Source organism: Hippopotamus amphibius, chromosome X (assembly GCF_030028045.1).
Source record: "Hippopotamus amphibius kiboko isolate mHipAmp2 chromosome X, mHipAmp2.hap2, whole genome shotgun sequence".
Lineage (NCBI taxonomy): Eukaryota > Metazoa > Chordata > Mammalia > Artiodactyla > Hippopotamidae > Hippopotamus > Hippopotamus amphibius.
This window is the reverse complement of record NC_080203.1, coordinates 93194727-93219404: the sequence shown is the minus strand read 5'-3', so window position 1 is coordinate 93219404 and position 24678 is coordinate 93194727. Positions and strand designations below refer to the sequence as shown.

Below are 24678 nucleotides of genomic sequence, written 5' to 3'. Positions count from 1 at the left end.
AATATTTGTTTTTCTCTTTCTGGCTTACTTCACTCTGTATGACAGACTCTAGGTTTATCCACCTCATTACACATAGCTCCATTTCATTCTGTTTTATGGCTGAGTAATATTCCACTGTATATATGTGCCACATCTTCTTTACCCATTCATCTGTGGATGGGCATTTAGGTTGCTTCCATGTCCTGGCTATTGTAAATAGTGGTGCAATGAACATTAAGGGACATGTTTCTTTTGGGATTATGGTTTTCTCTGGATATATGCCCAGGAGTGGGATTACTGGATCGTATGGTAGCTCTATTTTTAGTTTTTTAAGGAACCTACAAACTGTTTTCCATGGTAGCTGTACCAACTTACATTCAGTGCAGGAGAGTTCCCTTTTCTCCACACCCTCGCCAACATTTGTTGTTTCTAGATTTTGTGATGATGGTCATTCTGACCAGTGTGAGGTGATACCTCATTGTGGCTTTGACTTGCATTTCTCTGATGATTAGTGATGTTGAGCATCTTTTCATGTGTTTGTTGGCCATCTATATGTCTTCTTTGCAGAAATGTCTATAGGTCTTCTGCCCATTTGTGGATTGGGTTAGTTGCTTTTTTGGTATTAAGCTGCATGAGCTGCTTGTATATTTTGGAGATTAATCCTTTGTCCATTGTTTTGTTGGCAACTATTTTCTCTCATTCTGAGGGTTGTCTTCTTGTCTTGTTTATGGTTTCTTTCGCTGTGCAAAAGATTTTAAGTTTCATGAGGTCCCATTCGTTTATTCTTGATTTTATTTCCATTATCCTAGGAGGTGGGTCAAAAAGGATGTTGCTTTGATGTATGTCATAGAGTGTTCTGCCTATGTTTTCCTCTAGGAGTTTTATAGGGTCTGGCCTTACACTTTGGTCTTTAATCCATTTTGAGTTTATTTTTGTGTATGGTGTTGGGAAGTGTTCTAATTTCATTCTTTTACATGTAGCTGTCCAATTTTCCCAGCACCACTTATTGAAGAGGCTGTCTTTATCCATTGTGTATTCTTGTCTCCTTTGTCAAAGATAAGGTGCCCATATGTGCTTGGGTTTACCTCTGGGTTCTCTATTCTGTTCCATTGATCTAACTTTCTGTTTTTGTGCCAGTCCCATACTCTCTTGATCACTGTGGCCTTGGAGTATAGTTTGAAGTCAGGAAGCCTAATTCCACCAACTCCATCTTTCCTTCTCAAGTTTGCTTTGGCTATTCGGGGTCTTTTGGGTTTCCATACAAATCGTAAGAGTTCTTGGTCTAGTTCTGTGAAAAATGCAGTTGGTAATTTGATAGGGATTGCGTTGAATCTGTAAATTTCTTTGGGTAGTACCGTCATTTTCACAATGTTGATGCTTCCAATCCAAGGACATGATATGTCTCTCCATCTGTTTGTATCATCTTTGATTTCTTTCATCAGTGTCTTATAGTTTTCTGCATACAGGTCTTTTGCCTCCTTAGGCAGGTTTATTCCTAGGTATTTTATTCTTTTTGTTGCAATGGTAAATGGGAGTGTTTCCTTAATTTCTCTTTCTGCTTTTTCGTTGTTAGTGTATAGGAATGCAAGAGATTTCTATGCATTCATTTTGTATCCTGCTACTTTACTAAATTCATTGATTAGGGCTAGCAGTTTTCTGGTAGAGTCTTGAGGGTTTTCTATGTATAATATCATGTCATCTGCAAAGAGTGACAATTTTACTACTTCTTTTCCCATTTGGATTCCTTTTATTTCTTTTTCTTCTCTGATTGCTGTGGCTAACACTTCCAAAACTATGTTGAATAATAATGGTGAGAGTGAGCACCCTTGTCTTGTTCCTGTTCCTAGAGGGAATTCTTTCAGTTTTTCTCCATTTAGAATGATGTTGGCTTTTGGTTTCTCATATATGGCTTTTATTCTGTTGAGGTAATTTCCTTCTATGCCCACTTTCTGGAGAGTGTTTATCATAAATGGATGTTGAATTTTGTCAAAAGCTTTTCCCCATGTATTGAGATTACCATATGGTTTTTATCCTTCAATTTGTTGGTATGATGTATCACATTGATTGATTTGCGTATATTGAAGAATCCTTGCATTCCAGGGATAAACCCCACTTGATCATGCTGTATGATCTTTTTAATGTGCTGTTGGGTTCTGTTTGCATGTATTTTGTTGAGGATTTTTGCATCTATATTCATCCGTGATATTGGCCTGTAATGTTCTTCTTTTGTGACATCTTTGCCTGGTTTTGGTATCAGGGTGATGGTGGCCTCGTAGAATGAGTTTGGGAGTGTTTCTCCTTCTGCTCTATTTTGGAAGAGTTTGAGAAGGATAGGTGTTAGCTCTTCTCTAAATGTTTGATAGAAATCGCCTGTGAAGCCATCGGGCCCTGGGCTTTTGTTTGTTGAGAGATTTTTAATCACAGCCTCAATTTCCGTACTTGTGATTGGTCTGTTCATATTTTCTATTTCTTCCTGGTTCTGTCTTGGAAGACTGTATTTTTCTAAGAATGTATCCATTTCTTCCAGGTTATCCAATTTATTGGCATAGAGTTGTTTGTAGTAGTCTCTCATGATCTTTTGTATTTCTGGTGGTGTCCGTTGTTACTTCTCCTTTTTCTTTTCTAATTGTGTTGATTTGCGTCTTCTCCCTTTTTTTCCTGATGAGTCTGGCTAATGGTTTATCAATTTTGTTTATCTTCTCAAATAACCAGGTTTTAGTTTCATTAATCTTTGCTATTGCTTCCTTCGTTTCTTTTTCATTCATTTCTGCTCTGATCTTTGTGATTTCTTTCCTTCTGCTCACTTTGGGGTTTCTTTGTTCTTCTTTCTCTAATTGTCCTAGATGTAAGGTTAGTTTGTTTATTCGATATTTTTCTTGTTTCTTAAGGTAGGACTGTATTGCTGTAAACTTCCCTCTTAGAGCTGATTTTGCTGCGTCACATAGGTTTTGGGTTGTCGTGTTTTCATTGTCATTTGTTTCTAGATATTTTTTGATTTCCTCTTTGATTTCTTTAATGATTTCTTGGTTGTTTAATATTGTATTGTTTAGCCTCCATGTGTTTGTATATTTTACAGTTTTTTTTCCTGTAATTGATATCTAGTCTCATGGCATTGTCGTCAGAGAAGATGCTTGATATGATATCAGTTTTCTTGAATTTACTGTGGTTTGATTTGTGACCCAAGATGTGATCTATCCTGGAAAATGTTCCATGTGCACTTGAGAAGAAAGTGTATTCTGTCGTTTTTGGATGGAATGTCCTATAACTATCAATGAAGTTGAGATGGTCTAATGTGTCCTTTAAAGCTTGTGTGTCCTTATTTATTTTCTGTTTGGATGATCTGTCCATTGGTGTAAGTGGGGTGTTCAAGTCTCCCACTATTATTGTGTTACTGTTGTTTTTCCCTTTTATGGCTGTTAGCATTTGCCTTATGTATTGCGGTGCTCCTGTGTTGAGTGCATATATATTTACCATTGTGATATGTTCTTCTTGAATGGATCCCTTGATCATTATGTAGTGTCCTTCCTTGTCTCTTGTAATAGTCTTTGCTTTAAAGGCTAATTTGTCTGATGTGAGTATTGCTTCTCCAGCTTTCTTTTGACTTCCATTTGCATGGAATATCTTTTTCCATCCCTTTACTTTCAGTCTATTTGTATCCCTTGGTCTGAAATGGGTTTCTTGTAGGCAGCATTTAGAAGGGTCTTGTTTTTGTATCCATTCAGACAGTCTGTGTCTGTTGGTTGGAGCATTTAATCCATTTACATTTAAGGTGAGTATTGACATATGTGTTCCTATTACCATTTTCTTAATTGTTTTGGGTTTGTTTTTGTAGGTCTTTTCCTTCTCTTGTGTTTCCTACTTAGAAAAGTTCCTTTAGCAATTGTTGTAAGGCTGGTTTGGTGGTGCTGAATTCTCTTAACTTTTGCTTGTCTGGAAGGTTTTGATTTCTCTGTCGAATCTGAATGAGATTCTTGCTGGCTAGAATATTCTTGGTTGTAGGTTTTTCTCTTTCAGGACTTTCAGTATATCCTGCCATTCCCTTCTGCCCTGCAGAGTTTCTGTAGAAAGGTCATCTGTTATCCTTATGGGTTTTCCCTTATATGTTGTTTGTTGCTTTTCTCTTCTTGCTTTTAATATTTTTTCTTTGTATTTAATTGTCATTAGTTTGACTAATATGTGCCTTGGTGTATTTCTCCTTTGGTTTATTCTGTATGTCACTCTCTGTGCTTCTTGGACTTGATTAATTATTTCCTTTCCCATGTTGGGGAAGTTTTCCAATATAACCTCTTCAAATATTTCCTTAGACCCTTTCTTTTTTTCTTCTTCTTCTGGGATGCCTATGATTTGAATATTGGTGCACTTAATGTTATCACTGTAGTCTCTGAGACTGTCTTCTATTCTTTTTATTCTTTTTTCTTTTTCCTGCTCTATAGCAGTTATTTCCCCCATTCTATCTTCCAATTCACTTATACATTCTTCTGCCTCAGTTTTTCTGCTGTTTATACCATCTAGAGTATTTTTAATTTCAGTTATTTTGTTGTCCATTGCTATTTGTTTGTTCTTTAGTTCTTTTGAGTCATTATTAACTGTTTCTTGTATTTTCTCTATTTTGTTATCGAGATTTTGTGTCCTTTTTACTATCTTTACTCTGAATTCTTTTTCAGGCATTTTTCCTATTTCCTCTTCTTTTATTTGGTCTTGTCAGGTTTTTTTCCTGCTCCTTTGCCTGCATGGTGTTTCTTTGTTTTCTTATGGTAGTCCAAACTTCAGGGGTTGCTTGTCCCAGCAATAGAGGGGTTTAAAGAAGCCTGTCCAAGCCCCAGACTAATGACAGAGTGTTGAGTCAAACAAATACTAAGTCCCAGAATGGACCAGTTCAATAGAATTAATACTAATATTTCCGTTTCCTTGGAGTCTCAGCTGTAAGTGTCCTTTTACCCACCTTGGCTTTTTTGTATTATTCTGCGACCAGCAGAGCTTCCTTTATTGTTCATCTGTAAGTGCTGGTGTGTGGGGAGGGAGAGGGTACAATAGTGGCTCCTTCCTCTGGGAGTAAGTGAGCAGTGGCACACTGTCTGGGTCACATCACTTCAGTTGGGCGTGGAGGTGCCTGTTCCAGAGTGACACCAGTGGTTCAGGTGTAAACAGAATGTCTCAGATTTGGGCCTCTCTCTGGGCTTTTTTGCTCTTGGCTGCCAGCGCTCTAAGCCAGCCCCGCCTGAGGGCCTGAGGGCCTTTGTTATCCCTGAGGGCCTTAGCTTGGCCCTCAGGGGTCCTTCCTCTGCCCGTTGCAGGCACCAAAAGAGAGAGAGAGAGGCTATGCCTGTGGCTCCTCCCCGCCACCCATGAGCCAGGAGCATCCAGCTGCCATCATGGCCCAGCAGCTCTCAGGGGCAGGCACTCCTCGCTGTGGACCTCTTCCCTCCTGTCCTCTCGGTCCGTCTCCCTACTGGCAACAATGTTTCTCACCCTGAACCAGTTCTCTGGTTCCCACACTCCTGCTCCCAGACCCCCTGTTCAGCTGTGAATTGACGTCTCAGTCTGGGAACGCTGGGCTGTGGTGTGGACCCTCTGTGTGTTTCTCACTCCCTCCAGTCTGCTGCAGCTCAGCCGCTTCACCCTCTTTGAGCTGTCGTAGATGCCTCCCTACTGGTTATGTTGGGCTTGCCATCCTTTCTGGTGTCTGAGGTCGTCTGCTGGTGTTCAGTTGGTTCTCTATGGGAATTATTGTGTCTTTTGGTGCATTCCCAATGCATCTGTGGAGAAGGATGCATTCCACATCCCTCTACTTTGCTGCCATCTTTTCTGTCCCAGTCACTTTAAATTTAAATGGACTAAATGCTCCAAACAGAATATATACAATGGTTGAAGGGATACAAAAACAAGGCCCATATATACGCGCCTACAAGAAACTCACTTCAGATATAAGGACACACACAGACTGAAAGTGAGAGGATGGAAAAGAGTATTCAATGCAAATGGAAATTAAAAGAAAGCCAGGGTAGCAATACTTATATCAGACAAAATAGAGTTTACAACAAAGACTGTAATGAGAGACAAAGAAGGACATTACATAATAATATAGGAATCAATCCAAGGAGAAGATATAATAATTCAAAGTATATATACACCCAACATAAGAGCAAATAAATACATGAAGCAAATATTAGCAGGCATGAAGGAAGAAATTTATAGTAACACAATAATAGGAGGGGTTTTTAACAACCTACTTACATCAATAAACAGATCATCCAGATAGAAAATAGAAAATCAATAAGGAAATGCTGTCCTTAACACATCAGACAAAATGGATATATATATATTCCATCCAAAAGCAGCAGAAAATAAATTATTTTCAACTGTACATGGAGAATTCTTCAGAATAGATTACGTTAGGCTGAAAAGAAGTCTCAGTAAATTTAAGAAAGTTGAAATTATACCTAATATCTTTTCCAACCACAATGCTATGAGACTAGAAATCAACTACATGAAAAAACTGCAAAGTACATAAACATGTGGAAGGTAAACATTATACTATTAAACAACTGATAGATCACCAAAGAAATCATAGAGGAAATTAAAAAATACCTGGAGACAAATGAATATCAAAACACAAAGATCCAAAATCTATGGGATGACGCACAAGCAGTTCTCCCTCTTAGAAGTTTATAGTGATATAAAGCTACCCCAGGAAACAGAAAAAAATCTCGTATAAACAATCTAACCTTACACCTAAAGGAACTAGAAAAATAAAAACAAACATAACCCAAAGTTACTAGAAGGAAATAAATGATAAAGATCAGAGAAAAAATAAATGAAGTAGAGACTAAAAAATGGAAAAGATCTATGAAACTAAGAACTGGTTCTTTTAAAAGATAAAATTGATAAACCTTTAGCCAGCTCATAAAGAAAAGAAGAGAGAGGGTCCAAGTAGATAAAATCAGAAATGAAAAAGGAGAATTTAAAACCGGCAGCACAGAAATACAAAGGATCATAAGAGACTCCTATGAACAATTATATGACAATAAAATGGATGATGTAGAAAAAATGAACAAATTCCTAGAAACGTACAATCTTACAAGACTGAACCAGGAAGAAATAGAAAATATCAGTAGACCAATTACTAGTAATGAAATTGAATCAGTAAGAAAACATTACTCCCAACAAAAAATAGTCCAGGACCAGATGGCTTCACAAGTGAATTCTACCAAACATTTAGAGAGGGGTAAACACCTATATTTTCAAACTATTCCAAAATATTGAAGAAGAGGGAACACTCCAAATTCATTCTATGAGGCCACCATTACACTGATACCAAAACCAGACAAAACACTACAAAAAAGAATCACAGGCCAATGATTTTGATGAATATAGATGCAAAAATCCTCGACAAAATATTAGTAAACCAAAGCTTACAATACATAAAAAAGGAGCATACATGATGATAAATTTGGATTCATTCCAAGGTCACGTGGGTGGTTCAGCATATGCAAATCAATCAATGTGATACAGCACATTAACAAAAGAAGGACAAAAACTATATGATCATTGCAATAGATACATAAAAAGCATGTGACAAAATTCAACATAAAAATTCTCATCAAAGTGGGTATAGAGGGAACATATCTCAATATAATAAAGGCTGTTTACAATAAACTCACAGCAAACATAATACTCAATGGAGAAAAGCTGAAAGCCTTCCCACCAAATACAGGAATAAGACAAGTATGGCTACTCTCACTGCTTCTATTTAACACAGTATTAGAAGTTCTGGCCACAGCAATGAGACAAGAAAAAGAAATGAAAGGTATCCAAATTGGAAGGGAAGGGGTAAAACTCTCATTATTTGCAGATGACGTGATACTCTACATAGAGTACACAAAAGTCTCTACACAAAAGCTATTAGAACTAATAAATTACTTCAGCAAGGTACTAGGATATGAGATTAATACACAGAAATCTGCTGCATTTTTGTGCACTAATAATGAAATAGCAGGAATATTGAGGGAGTGGTCTCATAGGAGATGAATCTTATTGTTCAATCCTGCCCTAGCTCTTAGTTGTTGAGAAAAAGCTTTTGTGATTTTCCAAGCAGCCTATTTTATTTTTAGTGGCTCCCAGTTTTTGAGGGTGTCCTAACATCAGTGTCCTAAAGAGGAGGACCTCAATCAGTACCTAGATTCAGGTTAATTGGTAGCTGGATCTTCAGGTCACAGCTTTTAGAATATGTCAATATATATAGTTCTGTGAGATTGAATGTGTAAGTTCCACTGGTCACCAGAGTTGGGTGACCTAGAGGTGTCACCTGTGTGGCAGTTGCAAAAACTGGGGTTCCAGATGAGTGTACGTGCTCCTTTCCAGTAGATGTCCATGACCTGTTGTAAGTCAGAGGTAGAGTACAATTATGGCATCCACCATCCTCAGAGAGCATCTTAAAAGTGTGTGAAATGAGAGGTCTGCCTTTCAGGCCAAAGTTCCAGGACAAGTAAACAGGCCTCTTTCATAGAACAATGGGTTGTATTTCAGCCTACTGTCAGTCTGTGCCCTTGGGGTGGTAGTTGGCCAAGAACTCTCTCTCTCTCTCTCTTGTTCTCGCTCTGTTATAGTCCCATGGGACAGAAAAAATGCAAGCTCCACTGGCCACCAGAGCCAGAGGATCAAAGGGCATCCCCTGAGCAGCAGCCACAAAACACCAGGGCACAAGCAATGTGTAACAGCTCCCCTCCAGGAGATACTATCATTTTAAATCATAGCAGAAAGAGAGCATGAAATAGCACCTGCCTTCTGAGGTCTCTGGAAAGGGTTAGAATTGGCCCTTAGATACATGTTTAATTAAAATCCTGATCCTCAGGTTGCAATGATGATGATAAGCTAAGAGGCCTCTTTTGCAGAAAAACTGGGTTCCTCAGACTGTTGTCTCTTGCTTTGCCCTGGGAGTGGTAGCTGTAAGAACTCTTTCTTCACTTGCTACAATTCTTTGGGACCTGTGAGCATAAGCCCTGCTGGCCATCAGATCCAGGTGATCTAGAGGTGTCCCCTGGGGGCAGGTGCAAAAATCAGGGCATCTGATGAGGGTTCAAACTTCTTTCCAGGAGATAATGGTGAGCTGGAGCAAATCAGAAGGAGAGCACAGAGATGATGTCCGCTGGTTGAAGCAAGGCAGAGGGAACCAGAATCTTCTAAGAAGAAGCTCATACTTTTGTTTCTTCTTGTCTAGAACGATCAGTTTTAAGGAAGCATCTAAAAGGCTAGAAAGTCTGGATCAGGGTTTCTCAACATCGTCGCTATTGATATTTTGGGCCAAATAGTTTTTTGTGCTGTCTTGTGTACTGTGGAAAGTTTAGCAGAATCCCAGGCCTCTACTCACTAGAAGTATGCAGTACACCATTTCCCCCTGAGTTGTAATAATAAAAAAAGTCCCTAGACATGGATATTAGCCAAGATGGCAGAGTAGAAAGACCCTGAGCTCTCCTCCTCTCACTGGCACACCACAATTATAACTATTTACAGAACTACCATCCATGAAAAAGACTGGAACTTACCAGAAAAGATCTTCTACTACTAAAGTGCTAAAGAAGGAACCACAACAAGATGGGTAGGAAGGGTGGAGTTGTGGTATAGTCAAGTTCCATACCCCTGGGTGGGCAACCCACAAACAGGAATTACAATTGTAGAGGTTCTCCCCAAGAAGAGAGGTTCTGAGTCCCATATCAGGCTCCCTATCCTGGGGGTCCTGCCCCGGGAAGATGAGCCCCCAGAATGTTTATCTTTGAAGGTCAGCAGGGCTTACTTTCAGGAGTCCCAGAGGGCTGTGGGAAATAGAGACTCCACTCTTAAAGGGCACACACAAAATCTCACATACTTTGGGACCCAGGGCAGAAGTAGTAATTTGAAAGGAGCCTGGATCAGACCTAACTGCTGATCTTGGGGAATCTCCTGGAGAGTCAGGTGGCAACTGGAGCTCACCCTGGGGACACAGACAATGGTGGCAGTCATTTTTGGGAGCTTGCTCTACCATGTGGACACTGGAGGTAGAAAGTGCCATTTTGGAATAATCCCTTCATCTTACTAACCTCAGGACCCAGCCTCACACCCATCGAACAGCCTGTAAACATCAGTACCAGAATGCCTCAGGCCAAGCACCACCCACCAGCAGACAAGCTGCCTTAAGATACTCTGAGCCCACAGCCACCCCTGGACATGCCCCTGCCTACCAGAGGGCTCAGGACCTGTCCCCCAACACAAGTGTGAAGGTACTAGAACAGGGGCCCCCAGAGCCTTGCAGCTAGAGACCTGAGACCTAGCTCTACCCACCAGTTGGCAGACACCAGCTCCAGATTGCCTGGCCCCACCCACCAGCAAGCCTGCTCTAGCCTCAGGACCATCCTCACCCATCAGTGAGCAGACACCACCCACAGGATAACTGCGGCTCCACAGCCTGCAGACTCAGCCTACAGGTCGAGGCCGGCACCAGCCAGCACCAGCCAGGTGATCAGTGAGACAATGGTCCCACTCACCGGTAGGCCAACTTACAAGCTCTGGGACCCCAGGCCCCTGTAGTCAGACCTAAGGACTAGGCTCTTTCTGCCAGTGGGTCACCACTAGCCAGAGGACCTGGCTTCAACCACTAGTGGGATGGCGCCTAGGATCTCTTGGACCCTGACTCTGACCACCAGTGAGCCAGTACTAGCCCCAGGGCCCCCTGGTGTTTCACAGCCAGCTGCCTAGTGACTTGACCATGCCAACCCACAGATGGCGGCATCAGCACAAGGAAACCAACTGGACTAGGGGTCAGCTATGCCTACCAGACCACCCACAGTAGTCAGCCCACCACAACAGAAAGATCCATGCAGCCCACATAGGGGGCACCCTGAGAGCCTTTAGTTCTGATGACAAGAGGGCAATGTGCTGCTGGGAGGCATAGGATGCCTCTTGCAAAAGGTTACTTCTCCAAGGTTGGAAAACATAACCAACCTACCAGATACATAAACATACAAACAGCAACTTAGGCAAAATGAGGTGACAGAGGAACATGTTGCAAATGAAGGAACAAGACAAAATCCCAGAAAAAAGCTAAAGGAGACAGGCAATCTACCTGAAAAAGAGTTCAGGGTAGTGATCATAATGATGATCAAAGAACTCAGGAGAAGAATGGATGCACAGAGTGAGAAGTTAGAAGTTTTTAACAAAGACTTGGAAAATATAATGAACAACTGAAAAGAGATGAAGAATACAATATCTTACATAAAAAATACACTAGAAAGAATCAACTGTAGACTAAATGATACAGAGGAATGGATCAGCAAGCTGGAAGACAGAGTAGTGGAAATCACTGATGCTGAACAGAAAAAGAAAAAAAGAATGAAAAGAAATAAGGACAGTTTAAGAGACCTCTGAGACAACATCAAGAGCACTAATGTTTGCATTATAGGGGACCCAGAAGGGGAAGAGAGAGAGAAAGGCACTGAGAACATAATTGAAAACATAATAGTTGAAAAATTCCTTAACTTGGGAAAGAAAACAGACATCCAAGTCCAGGAAGTGTGGAGAGTCCCATATAGGGTTAAAACCAAAGAGGAATACACCAAGGCACATTGTAAGTAAAATGGCAAAAATTAAAGAAAAAAAATAAAGATAGAGAATATTAAAAGCAGTAAGGGAAAAGCAGCAAGTTACATGCAAGGGAATTCCCATAAGTCTATCAGCTGATTTTTCAGCAGAAACTCTGCAAGCTGGAAGGCAGTGGCATGAAAAATATAAAGCGATGAAAGGGCAAAACTTACAACCAAGAATACTCTACCTGGCAAGAGTCTCATTCAGATTTGCTGGAGAGATCAAAAGCTATACAGACAAGCAAAAGCTAAAAGAGTTCAGCACTACCAAACAAGTCTTACAGGAAATGCCAAAGGGACTTCTCTAACTGAAAAAGGGACAACCACAACTAGAAACATGTAAATTACAAAAGGAAAAAGCTCATTGGTAAAGACAAATATATAGTAAAGGTAGAAAATCCACCACACAGAAAGTTAGTTAAGAAGGTTAAAAGACAAATGGAGTAAAATCATCTATATTCACAATAAATGGTTAAGGGTTACACAAAACAATTAGATATAAAATAGGATGTCAAAAACAGTAAATCATGAGGGGAGGAGTGTACACATGCAGGGTTGTTAAAATGCATTTGAAATTAAGAGATCAGTAACTTAAAACAATCATACATATATTTATATACAAAAATATATATTGCTATATATAAACTTCATGGTAACCACAAACCAAAACTCTATAATAGACACACACACACACACACACACACACACACACACACACAAGACAAAGGAATCCAAGCATAACACTAAAGATAGTCATCAAATCACAAAGGAAGAGAGCAAGGGAAGAAAAGAACAAAAAAGTACTACAAAAATGACAAGAAACATTTAACAAAATGGCAATAAATATATACTTATTAATATTTACTTTCAGTGTAAAAGGGTCCAATGCTCCAATCAAAAGACATCAAGTGGCTGAATGGATAAAAAAAAGACATATATGTATATGTCTTTAGGCTGTATATATATATATACTGCCTAAAAGAAACTCACTTCAGATCTAAAGACACACACATACTGAAAGCTAGGGGATAGAAAAAGTTATTCCATTCAAATGGAAATGAAAAGAAGGGGGGTAGCAATATTTATATCAGACAAAAAGACTTTAAAGTGAAAACTATTACAAGAGGCAAAGAAGGATATTACACAATGATAAAGGGATCAATCCAAGAAGAAGATATAACAATTGTAAACATATATGTACCCAACACAGAAGCACCTAAATGCATAAAGCAAATATTAACAGACATAAATGGAGAAACTGACAGTAACACAATAATAGGAGGGGATTTTAACACCCCACTACATCAATGGACAGGTTATCCGGAAAGAGAATCAATAAGTAAACACTAACCTCAAATGACACAGAGAAAATGGACTATATATATTCCTTCTAAAAGCAGCAGAATACACATATTTTCAAGTGTACAAGGAACTTTCCCCAGAATAGATCACACGCAAGGCCACAAAATAAGCTTCAGTAAATTTAAGAAAATTGAAATCATATAAAGCATCTTTTCTGACCACAATGTTATAAAATTAGAAATCAACTACAAGAAAACTATAAGAAAAAAATCTGTGAAAAACAGAAACATGTGCAGGCTAAACAATATGTTACTAAACAACCAATAGATCACTGAAGAAATCAAAGAAGAAATAAAAAAGCCATCTGGAGACAAATGAAAATGAAAACACAACAATCCAAAATAAATGAGATACAGCAGAAGCACTTCTAAGAGGGAATTTTATAGTGATATAAGCTTATCTCATGAAAAAGGAAAAATCTCAAAGAACCTAACCTTACACCTAAAGGAAATAGAAAAAGAAAATCAAACAAACCCCAAGGTTAGTAGAGGAAAATTCATAAAGATCAGGGGAGAAATAAAGGAAATGGAGACTAAAATGCAATAGAAAAGATTAATAAAACTAAGGGTTAGTTCTCTGAAAAGATAAACAAAATCAATAAACCCTTAGCCAGATTCATCAAGAAAAAAGAGAGAGGGCCCAAATAGGTAAAATCAAAAATGAAAGAGAAGTTACAATTGATACCACAGAAATGTAAAGGAGCATAAGAGATTTCTACAAATAATTGTATGCCAAAAAAATAGACAACATAGAAGAAATGGACAAATTCCTAGAAATGTACCATCTCTCTCTACCATGTTCTTGGATTGGAAGAATCAACATTGTGAAAATGACTATACTATCCAAAACAATCTACAGGTTCAATGCAATCCCTATCAAATTACCAATGGCATTTTTCACAGAACTAGAACAAAAAAATTTACAATTTGTATGGAAACACAAAAGACCCCAAATAGCTAAAGCAATCTTGAGAAGAAAAAATGGAGCTGGAGGAATCAGGCTCCCTGACTTCAGACTATACTACAAAGCTACAGTAATCAAGACAGTATGGTACTGACACAAAAAGAGAAATATAGATCAATGAAACAGAATACAAAGCCCAGAGATAAATCCACGTACATGTGGTCACCTTATCTTCGACAAAGGAGGCAAGAATATACAATGGAGAAAAGACAGCCTCTTCAATAAGTGGTGCTGGGAAAACTGGACAGCTACTTTTAAAAGAATGAACTTAGAACATTCCCTAACACCATACACAAAAATAAACTCAAAATGGATCACAGACATAAATGTAAGGCCTGATACTATAAAATCCTTAGAGGAAAACATAGGCAGAGCACTCTATGACATAAATGACAGCAAGATTTTTTTGACTCACCTCCTAGAGTAAAGGAAATAAAATAAAAAATAAACAGGACCTAATGAAATAAAAGTTTTTGCACAGCAAAGGAAACCATAAATATGATGAAAAGACAACCCTCACAATGGGAGAAAATATTTGCCAATGAAGCAACTGACAAAAGATTAATCTCCAAAATATATAAGCAGCTCACGCAGCTCAATATCAATAAAACAAACAACCCCATCCAAAAATGGGCGGAAGACCTAAATAGACATTTCTCCAAAGAAGACATACAAATGGCCAACAAACACATGAACAGATGCTCAACATCACTGATCATCAGAGAAATGCAAGTCAAAACCAACCTCATACCAGTCAGATTGGCCATCATCAAAAAATCTAGGAACAATAAATGCTGGAGAGGCTGTGGAGAAAAGGCAACCCTCTTGCACCGTTGGTAGGACTGTAAAGTGATACAGCCACTATGGAAAGTAGTATGGAGGTTTCTCAAAAAACTAAAAATAGAACTACCATATGACCCAGCAATCCCATTCCTGGGCATATACCCTGAGAAAACCATAATTCAAAAAGATGCATGCACCCCAATGTTCATTGCAGCATTATTTACAATAGCCAGGACATGGAAGCAACCTAAATGCCCATCAACACATGAATGGATAAAGAAGATGTAACACATATATACAATGGAATATCACTCAGCCATAAAAAGGAATGAAATTGAGTTATTTCATTCAAGTGAGGTGGATGGACCTAGAGTCTGTCATACAGAGCAAAGTCAGAAAGAGAAAAACAAATACCATATACTATCTCACATATGTGGAATCTAAAAAAATGGTACTGATGAACCCAATGACAAGGCAAGAATACAGATGCAGATGTAGAGAGTGGACTTGAGGACACGGGGGGGGGGTGAAGGGGAGGTGGGGATGACGTGAGAGAGTAGCATTGACGTATATACACTACCAAATGTAAAATAGATAGCTAGCAGGAAGTTGCTGCATAACATAGGGAGATAAACTCGATGATGGATGATGACTTAGAGGGCCAGGACAGGGAGGGTGGGAGGGAGTCATGGGAGGGAGGGGTTATGGGGATAGATGTATAAATATAGCTGATTCACTTTGTTATACAGTGGAAACTGGCAGAACAGTATAAAGCTATTATACTCCAATAAAGATCAGAAAAAAATGTACCATCTCTCATGACTGGACCATGAAGAAATAGAAAACATGAACAAATCAATTACCAGTGATGTACTTGAATCAGTAATAAAACAACTCCCAAAAAACAAAAGTCCAGGACCAGATAGCTTCGCAGGTGAATTTTACCTAACATTAAAGAAGAGTTAACACCTATCTCAAACTCTTCCAAAAAGTTGCAGAGGAAGGAACACTTTTGAACTCATTCTATGAGGCCAGTATCACCCTGATACCAAAACCAGACAAAGATATCACACAAAAAAGAAAATTACAGGTCAATATTACTGATGGGCATAGATCCAAAATTCTTTAACAAAATATTAGCAATCTAACAATGCATTAAAATAATCACATACCATGATCAAGTGGTATTTATCGTAGGGATGTGAGGATGGTTCAATATCCACAAATCAATGTGACATATCACAGTAACAAATCGAAGACTAAAAACCATATGATCATCTTAATAAATGCAAAAAACTCTTTTGACAAAGTTCTACATCCATTTGCGATAAAAATTCTCCAGAAAGTGTGTATAGAGGGAACATACCTTAACATAATAAAGGACACATATGATAATCCCACAGCTAACATCATACTCAGCAGTAGTGTAAAACAGAAAGCATTTCCCCTAACATTAGGAAAAAAGCAACAAAGCCCACTCTCACCACTTTTATTCAACGTAGTATTGGAAGTCCTAGCCACAGCAATCAGACCAAAAAAGAAAGAAAGAAAGAAAGAAAGAAAGAAAGAAAGAATTAGAAGGAATCCACATTAGAAAGGAAGAAGTAAAACTGTCACTGTTTGCAGATGACATGATACTATACATAGAAAACCCTAAAGACACCACCAAAAAACTACTAGAGCTATTCAATAAATTAGGTAAAGTTGCAGGATACAAAATTAGTATACAAAAAATTGGTTGCATTTCTATTCACTAACAGTGAACTATCAGATAGAAAATTAAGGAAACAATGCCATTTACAATGACATTAAAAAGAATCAAATACCTAAGAATAAACTTACCTGAAGTAAAAGACCTGTACTCATATACTGATGAAAAACAACACAAACAGATGGAAAGATACAGATGGAAAGATATACCTTTTTTCCATGGATTGAATAATTAATATTGTTAAAATGACCATACTACCCAAGGAAATCTACAGATCCAAAGCAATCCCTATTAAAATACCAATGACATTTTTCTAGAACAGGAACAAATAAATATAAAATTTGTACGGAATCACAAAAGACCCCAAATAGCCAAAACCATCTTGAGAAAGAAGTAGAGAGCAGGAGGAATCACAATTCAGACCTACTACAAAGCAACAGTAATCAAAATAGTATAGTACTGGCACTAAAACAGACACATAGATCAATGGAACAAAATAAAGAGCACAGAAATATACCCACACACTTATGGTCAACTAATCTACAAAAATGGAAGCAAGACTATACCGTTGAGAACAGACAGTCTCTTCAATAAGTAGTGCTGAGATAACTGGACAGCTACATGTAAAATAATGAAATTAGAACATTTTCTCATACCATATACAAAAATAAACTCAAAATGGATTATAGACCTAAATATAAGACTTGAAACCATAAAACTCATAGAAGAGAATATAGGCAGAACAATCTTTGACATAAATCATAGCAAAATTTTTTTTGGATGTCTCCTAAGGCAAAGAAATAACAGCAAAAATAAACAAATGGGATCTAATTAAACTAAAATGCTTTTGCACAGCAAAGGAAACCATCAACAAAATGAAAAGACACTCTACAGAATGAGAGAAAACATTCGCAAATGATATGACCAATAGGGGTTAATATCCAAAATATATAAACAGCTCATACAACTCAATATTAAAAAAATAACCCCAATTAAAAAATGGGCAGAAGACCTAAATAGATTTTTTTTTCCAAAGAAGACATACAGAATGCCAACAGGCACATGAAAAGATGCTCAACATTGCTAATCATTAGGGAAATGCACATCAAAACCACTATGAGCTATCACCTCACACCAGTCAGAATGGTCATCACCAAAAAGTCTACAAATAATAAATGATTGAGAGGGTGTAGAGAATAGTGAACCTTCCTACAGTGTTGGTGGGAATGTAAATTAGTGCAGCCACTATAGAGAAGTATGGAGGTTCCTTAAAAAAACTAAAAATAGAGCTATCATTTGATCAAGCAATTCTACTCCTGGGTATATATCTGAAGAAAATGAAAACACTAATTCAAAAAGAAACATGCACCCTAATGTTCATAGCAGCATTCTTCTTAATAGTGAAGACATGGAAACAAACTTAGTGTCCATCAACAGATGAATGGATAAAAAACAAGTGTTTTATATAGAATGGAATACTGCTCAGCCATAAAAAAGAATGAAAATTTGCCATTTGCAACAACATGGATGGACCTGGAGGGTATTATACTAAGTGAAATAAGTCAGACAGAGAAAGACAAATACTGTATGTTATCACTTATATATGGAATCTAAAAAGTAAAATAAAAAACAACTAGTGAATATAACAAAACAAAATAGACTCACAGATATAGAGAACAAACTAGTGTTTACTAGTTTGGGGAAGGTGTGAGATAGGAGTAGGGGATTAGGAGGTACATATTATTGTGTATAAAATAAATAAGCTACAAGGATATATAGTACAGCACAGGGAATATAGCTAATATTTTATAATATGTATAAATGGACACCTGAAACTTACATAATATTGTAAATCAACTATACCTCAATAAATAAAAAAATTCCAGCAGAATACTATTAGTTAAAAAAATATCTCCAGATACTGTCAAATGTGTCCTGGGGGTGGGAGAAAATACCCCCAGTTGCGAACCACTGGTTTAAAGGCATGGTAATGTAATAGGTAAGAGCACAGTTTTTACACAATTATGTATGAATCAAGACTCTTTTGCTTACTGGCTGCATGACCTTGAGCAAATCACTTCAATTTTCTGAACCTCACTTTCCTCTCTTCTGTAAATGGGGACAGTGAGGCCTGGTTTAGGATTGTTGTAAGGATTAAATGAGATCACGTACATAAAACACTCAAAACATAGTGGCAATAATAATGTGCTAATGTTATTAACCTTTATTAATTAACAAAGATTAAAATTTCCTAGGAAATGGTGCATGAGGAAAGGAGGTGGTTTCTTAAGGGTATGCTCAGAACTAATTTTTTAATTGCACATACCATCATAAGAGAGTTTAGCTCTTCCCATTTGCTAGTAGGCCTCACCATTTAAGACCCATAAAAGCTAAGAGGGAGTATTAAATCTTTCCCTCAAAGATTCCACAGCCAATTCTGTGGCTACTGAGCTCTATACTATGGAATCTGTACAATTTATTTTTGAGCAAGGGTCTCTGAGATTTCTATCTATGTGTAGCCACAATCAAGCTCCAATCCACCCCTTCTCTAGAAGTCAACTCTCTAAGTAACAAGGAGATGAGAAGAGTCTTACCGTAGAATTACACCAGAGACACCGGAAATCTTGAAGTCTCTGGTAACTGCCACAGTTCTCGTGACATACTGCACACTGAGAACTGACGGATATGTTTCCTTCTACCCACTGATGAGGCATAGTTTTCTGAAGGATAAAAAGAGACGAGGTAGAAGTTAGAGATATAAGAAGAGGAAGGGCCAGCTGGAATAACTGTACTACCCCATGGAGGACACTAGATAACCCCAAGGAAGTTCTCCATCATCCTGCCCTCCCCACTCCAATGCTAGTGATCAATGACAGGTGGGAGTTGGGGGGAGGCTTTCATTCTTCTAGATTTGTTGGATCATGAGCCTGGGGAAGAAGCCTACTTGGGTTGTCTGGAAACAGGAAGAAGTCTTCCTTTCCCTGTGTGTCGTGACTGAAGGGGTGATGGAAAAGGGTGACTATGAGAAAGCATGGCCGGTACTCACTACTTCATCTGCAGGCATGAGGAGGTCATCAGTAATGGATAATGTATTCCATTTGCAATCTTTGCTTGCTCTTAAAGCACATAATCTGTGGGACTTTACTTTGCACACTGTGAAAAGAGGAAGAAAAAAGATGGATGTGAATCTGGTGACAATGAAGATTCTAATTTCCTTCCCTAAGTTGCTGTAAAAGCTAGAACCTAGATGCATCTGAGTAGTTATGACTTAACTCCAAAGGCTTATTTTCCACACATTTCAGTTTCTTTGTATACTTCCTTGCCAAATTTTCCACTACCCGACTTGAATGGAAATTGATGGTAAGAATGAGGTGATTTCTATTTTTCCAGACCTGTGACTGTATTGTGCAATCCTCCCAGACCCAACCCTCCTTTGATTCATGAGAATTCCCCCTCATGCCAGTTTCCTCCCAACTGCTTTCCCCAGTCTGTTAAGTGTCAGGGTTAACCTTACACTAGAATAAGTGACCTAGTGCGAGTCAATAATACTAAAGCCACATGAGCTCCTTCACCCCCATCTCCACCCACTGAGCTCCACTTGCTAAAGGAATCAGAAACGTACCTTCGCAGATGATAGCATTTCGAGATAAGGCAGGAATGTTCCCCCGACAAACATTGCAGTGCTGGGTCCGGGGACTGTGGCTTGAGTACCAATAGTGCATTCCAACAAGAAAAGGGTTGTTTTCTGCTGCAGGTATCTAAAACAAATCAAAGAGAGAAAAGAGAGAAAAGAATAGAGAGTTAATCACAGAGACGGATTAGGGAAGGCCAGAAAATCTGATGCTAAGGCTGAAATGGCCAACTACACAAGGTGTCAGAGCATGTGAAGAGGAAGAATCAAAGTTGAGCCAATACTTAACAAATCTCCCCTCTCTGTTTTTTTTCCTAGTGGCTTTGGAAAGGAAAAAGGAATGAGGGGGTGGTAGATCCTGGAACAGGGACTGAAGACAGGAGCAATGATCTTTATACTGCTTGGCTAAACTACTGCATTGATTTAGCCTAAGAAAAACTAGTTCTTTTAGCCTTGACCTTGGCTCTCTTTGAGTAGTCAGCAAGAGGAGGTGGTGAGTTGGAAATTCAGTGATATTCAAGTCCTCTTGCCAGGCAAGAAAGGAAGGAGGCAGGGCCTCTGACTCTGGGCTAAGGAACGTTCGTCAGGCTTTAGTTACCTCCTGGAGATATACATTACCCTTCCTGCCCTTATTGCTGCCAAGTGAGAAGAGCGTTGCATTGCTGGGACAAGAGTTTCATTTCAGAGGCTTCTGGTCCAAGTATTCTTCTCTGAACAACATGCTCTGACTGCCTATAGCAGTTTCCTGGTTAATCAATTTAATTCATTCAAAATTCATTAAATATTTACTGAGTAACTGCTATGTGCTTGGCGCTTTCAAGGCACTGGGGATATAGTAATGAACAAGACAAAGTCTCTGCCCTCATGGAACAGCATTCTGTTTGGTGTCTTCTTTCACGGTATTGAATTTGACATTTACTATTAACCTGCCTATAAATGCTACATTTGTTTATCACAGCCTGACTCTCATGACTGTGGGGCAGGCACAGGGTATACCAGCAACCAGTTTTGGGGTTAAAAGGAGAAGGGAGGAGTAGGCACCAGAGACTCCCAAATTTGTTCTGGGTGTGTATTCCACAGAACAACTTCCACCTTTTCTCTAATTCCTGTGAATGTCTGATCTCTTTCTTCTCTGCTTTCTTCTGGAACATAGACATGTGTACGCATTCAGCTTTTTATTCTCCATGTTATAATTGGTTGGGTATGTAAAGGCATAAGACTTTAAAACGAACTATATATTCTTCCTGATACTAGGTGATAGTGGTCCACTAGAGAGAGAGAGAGAGAGAGAGAGAGAGAGAGAGAGAGAGAGTGCTATTGAAGGATCTGGCATATTTAGTGTTCAACTTTGATCAATTTATAGGAACTGGTCATCTAAAACATAGCCTGTACATGGTCCCTCCTTCCCCCTCTGGCATGCTGTTTGTGTGCTAAGCTGTTATTGGAATGACCAGGAAGCTTCTGGAAGGAAAAGCTACTTTGATGAGCTAAGGGTTTACCTAGTATGGAGTCACTATGTGATTGTATTATTTTTTGCATACTGAAACCCTGGCCAACTTCCAAGAAGATCAGAGTAAGAGAGTGGAAAGTCCTGAGAAAGTGACATAGTCTTGGCTTTGACATGCTAAGCAACTAGCACCTTTCTACCTCCCTTGCCACTAGATTATAACTCTATAAGACCTTCCTTCCTTCCAACATCCTTTTCTCCTCCAATAATTACTAAGGCCTACTTTGTGTCATCTATGAAGCTAGGCACGAGAGATCCAGAAATGAATGATCCATAGTTTTTGCCCTCATGGAGCTAATAGTCTACTGTAGGAGACAACTTCCTAAACAGATGATTCCACTATAGAGTGACAAGTGAGCTCTCCTATAATGTTCAAGATTCTACAGGACAAATGGAAGAAATGGTGAACTCTACCTGGGTAGAATATTGACTTTCATGGTTCAGTTAGCTACAAAATATACAAGTATATAAAATGGACATTGTTTTGGTTCAGCAGTGGAGGAGATGGGATTTATATTCCTTAAGAGCATCCTATTGTATAAGGAAACTTTGATGCATACAAACCTGGATGAGAAACATGTTGTATGCTGAATTGTGTCTCCTGCCAAAATATGTTCAAATACGTGGTACCTGTGAATGTGACCTTATTTAAAAATAGAATCTTTACAGATGTAATCAACTTAAGATGTGGTCATAATGGATTAGAGTAGGCCCTAATCCAGTGATTGCTGTTCTTATAAGAAGAGAATTTGGGACTTCCCTGGTGGTGCAGTGGTTAAGAATCTGCCTGCCAATGCAGGGGACACAGGTTCGATCCCTGGTGTGGGAAGATCCCACATGCCACAGAGCAACTAAGCCCGTGCACTGCAACTACTGAGCCTGCGCTCTAGAGACTGAGAGCCACAACTACTGAGCCTGCATGCTGCAACTACTGAAGCCTGCGCACTGAGAGCACGTGCTCCACAACAAGAGAAGCCACCACAATGAGAAGCCTGCACACTGCAAGGAAGAGTAACCCCCGCTTGATGCAACTAGAGAAAGCCCACGTGTAGCAATGAAGACCCAACACAGCCAATAAATAAATAAATACACAAATAAATAAATAAATAAAAATTTAAAAAATGAAGAGAATTTGAACACAGACACAGGAGAGACACCATGTGATGATAGAGGCAGAGACTGGAACGATGTGTCTACAAGCCAAGGAATGCCAAGGAATGCCTGCAATCACCAGAAGCTAAGAAGAGGCAAAGAAGGATTCTCTTCTAGAGCCTTCAGAAAGAGCATGGCCCTGCCAACACATTGATTTTGGACTTCTAGACTCCAGAACTGTGGGAGAAGTATCTTAATTCACCCAGTTTGTGAATTTGTTATGGCAGTCCTGGGAAACTAAAACAGTATGTCATTACATGCCTTTCTAGTAGTTGACACAGATTAAAAATTGACTTTGAAGACATGAAGAACTGTGGCATGTATACAAACCACTGATCTCTGAATGTTAAGGCTTTGAATGTGTGGTTGTTGGGTTTGTGTTTGATTTTTATGTTCTCTAAAATACTTAGGTTAATACATTCATGCAGAGACCATCACTCCAATATGATTCTTCACTGTGTTAGGGCAGCAAAGGCTATTTTCTCCATCTCCTGAATCCCTTTCAGCATAATCCAAAACCCAGATAGCCACATTAATTATTTGTCTATTCATTAAAGGAGATCTTGTCATGCCAGGTGTTTTGTAAACTTTAAAGCACTGTCCAAGTGTGAGGACTTAATAATATTAAGTATTTGCGAAGTGCATTAAAAGTCTCAGATGAAACATCCCATAAAGCACAAAATCTTCTAATGATGTGTTTCCTGAAAAGGATGTTATTTGGGATGGCTTATGTGATGAAAGGCTCTGTTGATATAAAACAAAATTCGTGGTTTGTACTGTAACTTGAAGCCAACTTCTTTGTTATATCAAGGTTTTCAAAACTATTGAATGATAGGTCCTTCCAGGTTGGCCATTGGTAGGGTGATCATATCATCCAAAATCAGGACACTTTGAACAGTGAAAGGGGGAGCTATAATATGTAATTATGCTAGGAAAATAAGTGTAAATTGTGTTCATCCTGAGAAAAACCACTAGCCATGGAGACACTATGCATGAGCTAGTCATTTAGCCAATTTAAATCTATTTGTTGATCTATACAGCCTAGTTGGCTTAGTACCACTTAGTTCTCTATCAGGCTACTGCATAGTCACAAAGGGTGGGGACTACAGGAGAGAAAGAAGACAATTAGGCAATATTTAAGATATCCTTCCAAGAGCATGGATTAAGAGTTAGGAGATCTAAGATCTCAATTCTGCCACAATAAATTATGTGATTTCAGGCAAGGTAACTGAACTCCTCTGAAGTTGTTTTCTCACCCATTTAATGAAATCTTAGAATCATAAGCTTTTCAAGTTGAAAGTAATGTTTGAATTCATTTAGTCTATCTACCAGAAAAACTAATTTTCTTTTTATTTAAAGTGAATTTCAAAAATTGAGGTATATTTGACAATTAAAATTGTACATATTGATTTTAATGATTTGATATACATATATGTCATATACATATATGATTTTATATGTATACATATTTGATATACATATATGATTGTGGTGAAATATTCACCACAATCAAGCTAATTAACATCACTTGGATAGTTACCACTTTCTTTCCCTTTTTGTGTGTGTGTGTTTAGAGCACTTAAGATCTTCCCTCTTAGCAAATTTTAGTATAAAATAAATGATTGTTACTTAAGGTCACATTGTTGTACATTAGACTTCCAGAACTTAATCTCCTGAATAAGTGAAGGAAATTAAGAGGTTGTACCTCAACCAAAATCTCCCGATTTCCCCCTCTCCTCAGAACTTGGTAACCACCATTCTACTCTCTGCTTCTAGAGTTCAACTATCTTAGATTCTACATATAAATGAGAACATGCAGTATTGTCTTTCTGTATTTGGCCTATTTAATGTAGCATAATGTCCTCCAGGTTCATCCGTGTTGTTACAACTGGCAAGATTTCCTTCTTTTTTAAGGCTGAACAATATTCCATTATATTTGTGTATGTATATATCTATATGTACATATATATATATATAT

The 24678-nt window shown here is 38.4% G+C and overlaps 1 protein-coding gene across 1 annotated transcript in view; it reads right to left on the bottom strand.

The window, feature by feature from the left end:
* The window catches only part of DGKK (diacylglycerol kinase kappa), a 147694-nt gene that overhangs the window by 63464 nt on the left and 59552 nt on the right, over window positions 1-24678 (bottom strand). Inside the window, exons 5-7 of the mRNA XM_057717650.1 lie at window positions 20033-20168; window positions 19460-19563; window positions 19005-19130 (exon numbers count right to left, since the gene is read on the bottom strand). Coding sequence (XP_057573633.1) covers window positions 19005-19130; window positions 19460-19563; window positions 20033-20168 — 366 coding nt within the window. The remainder of the gene's footprint in view (window positions 1-19004; window positions 19131-19459; window positions 19564-20032; window positions 20169-24678) is intronic.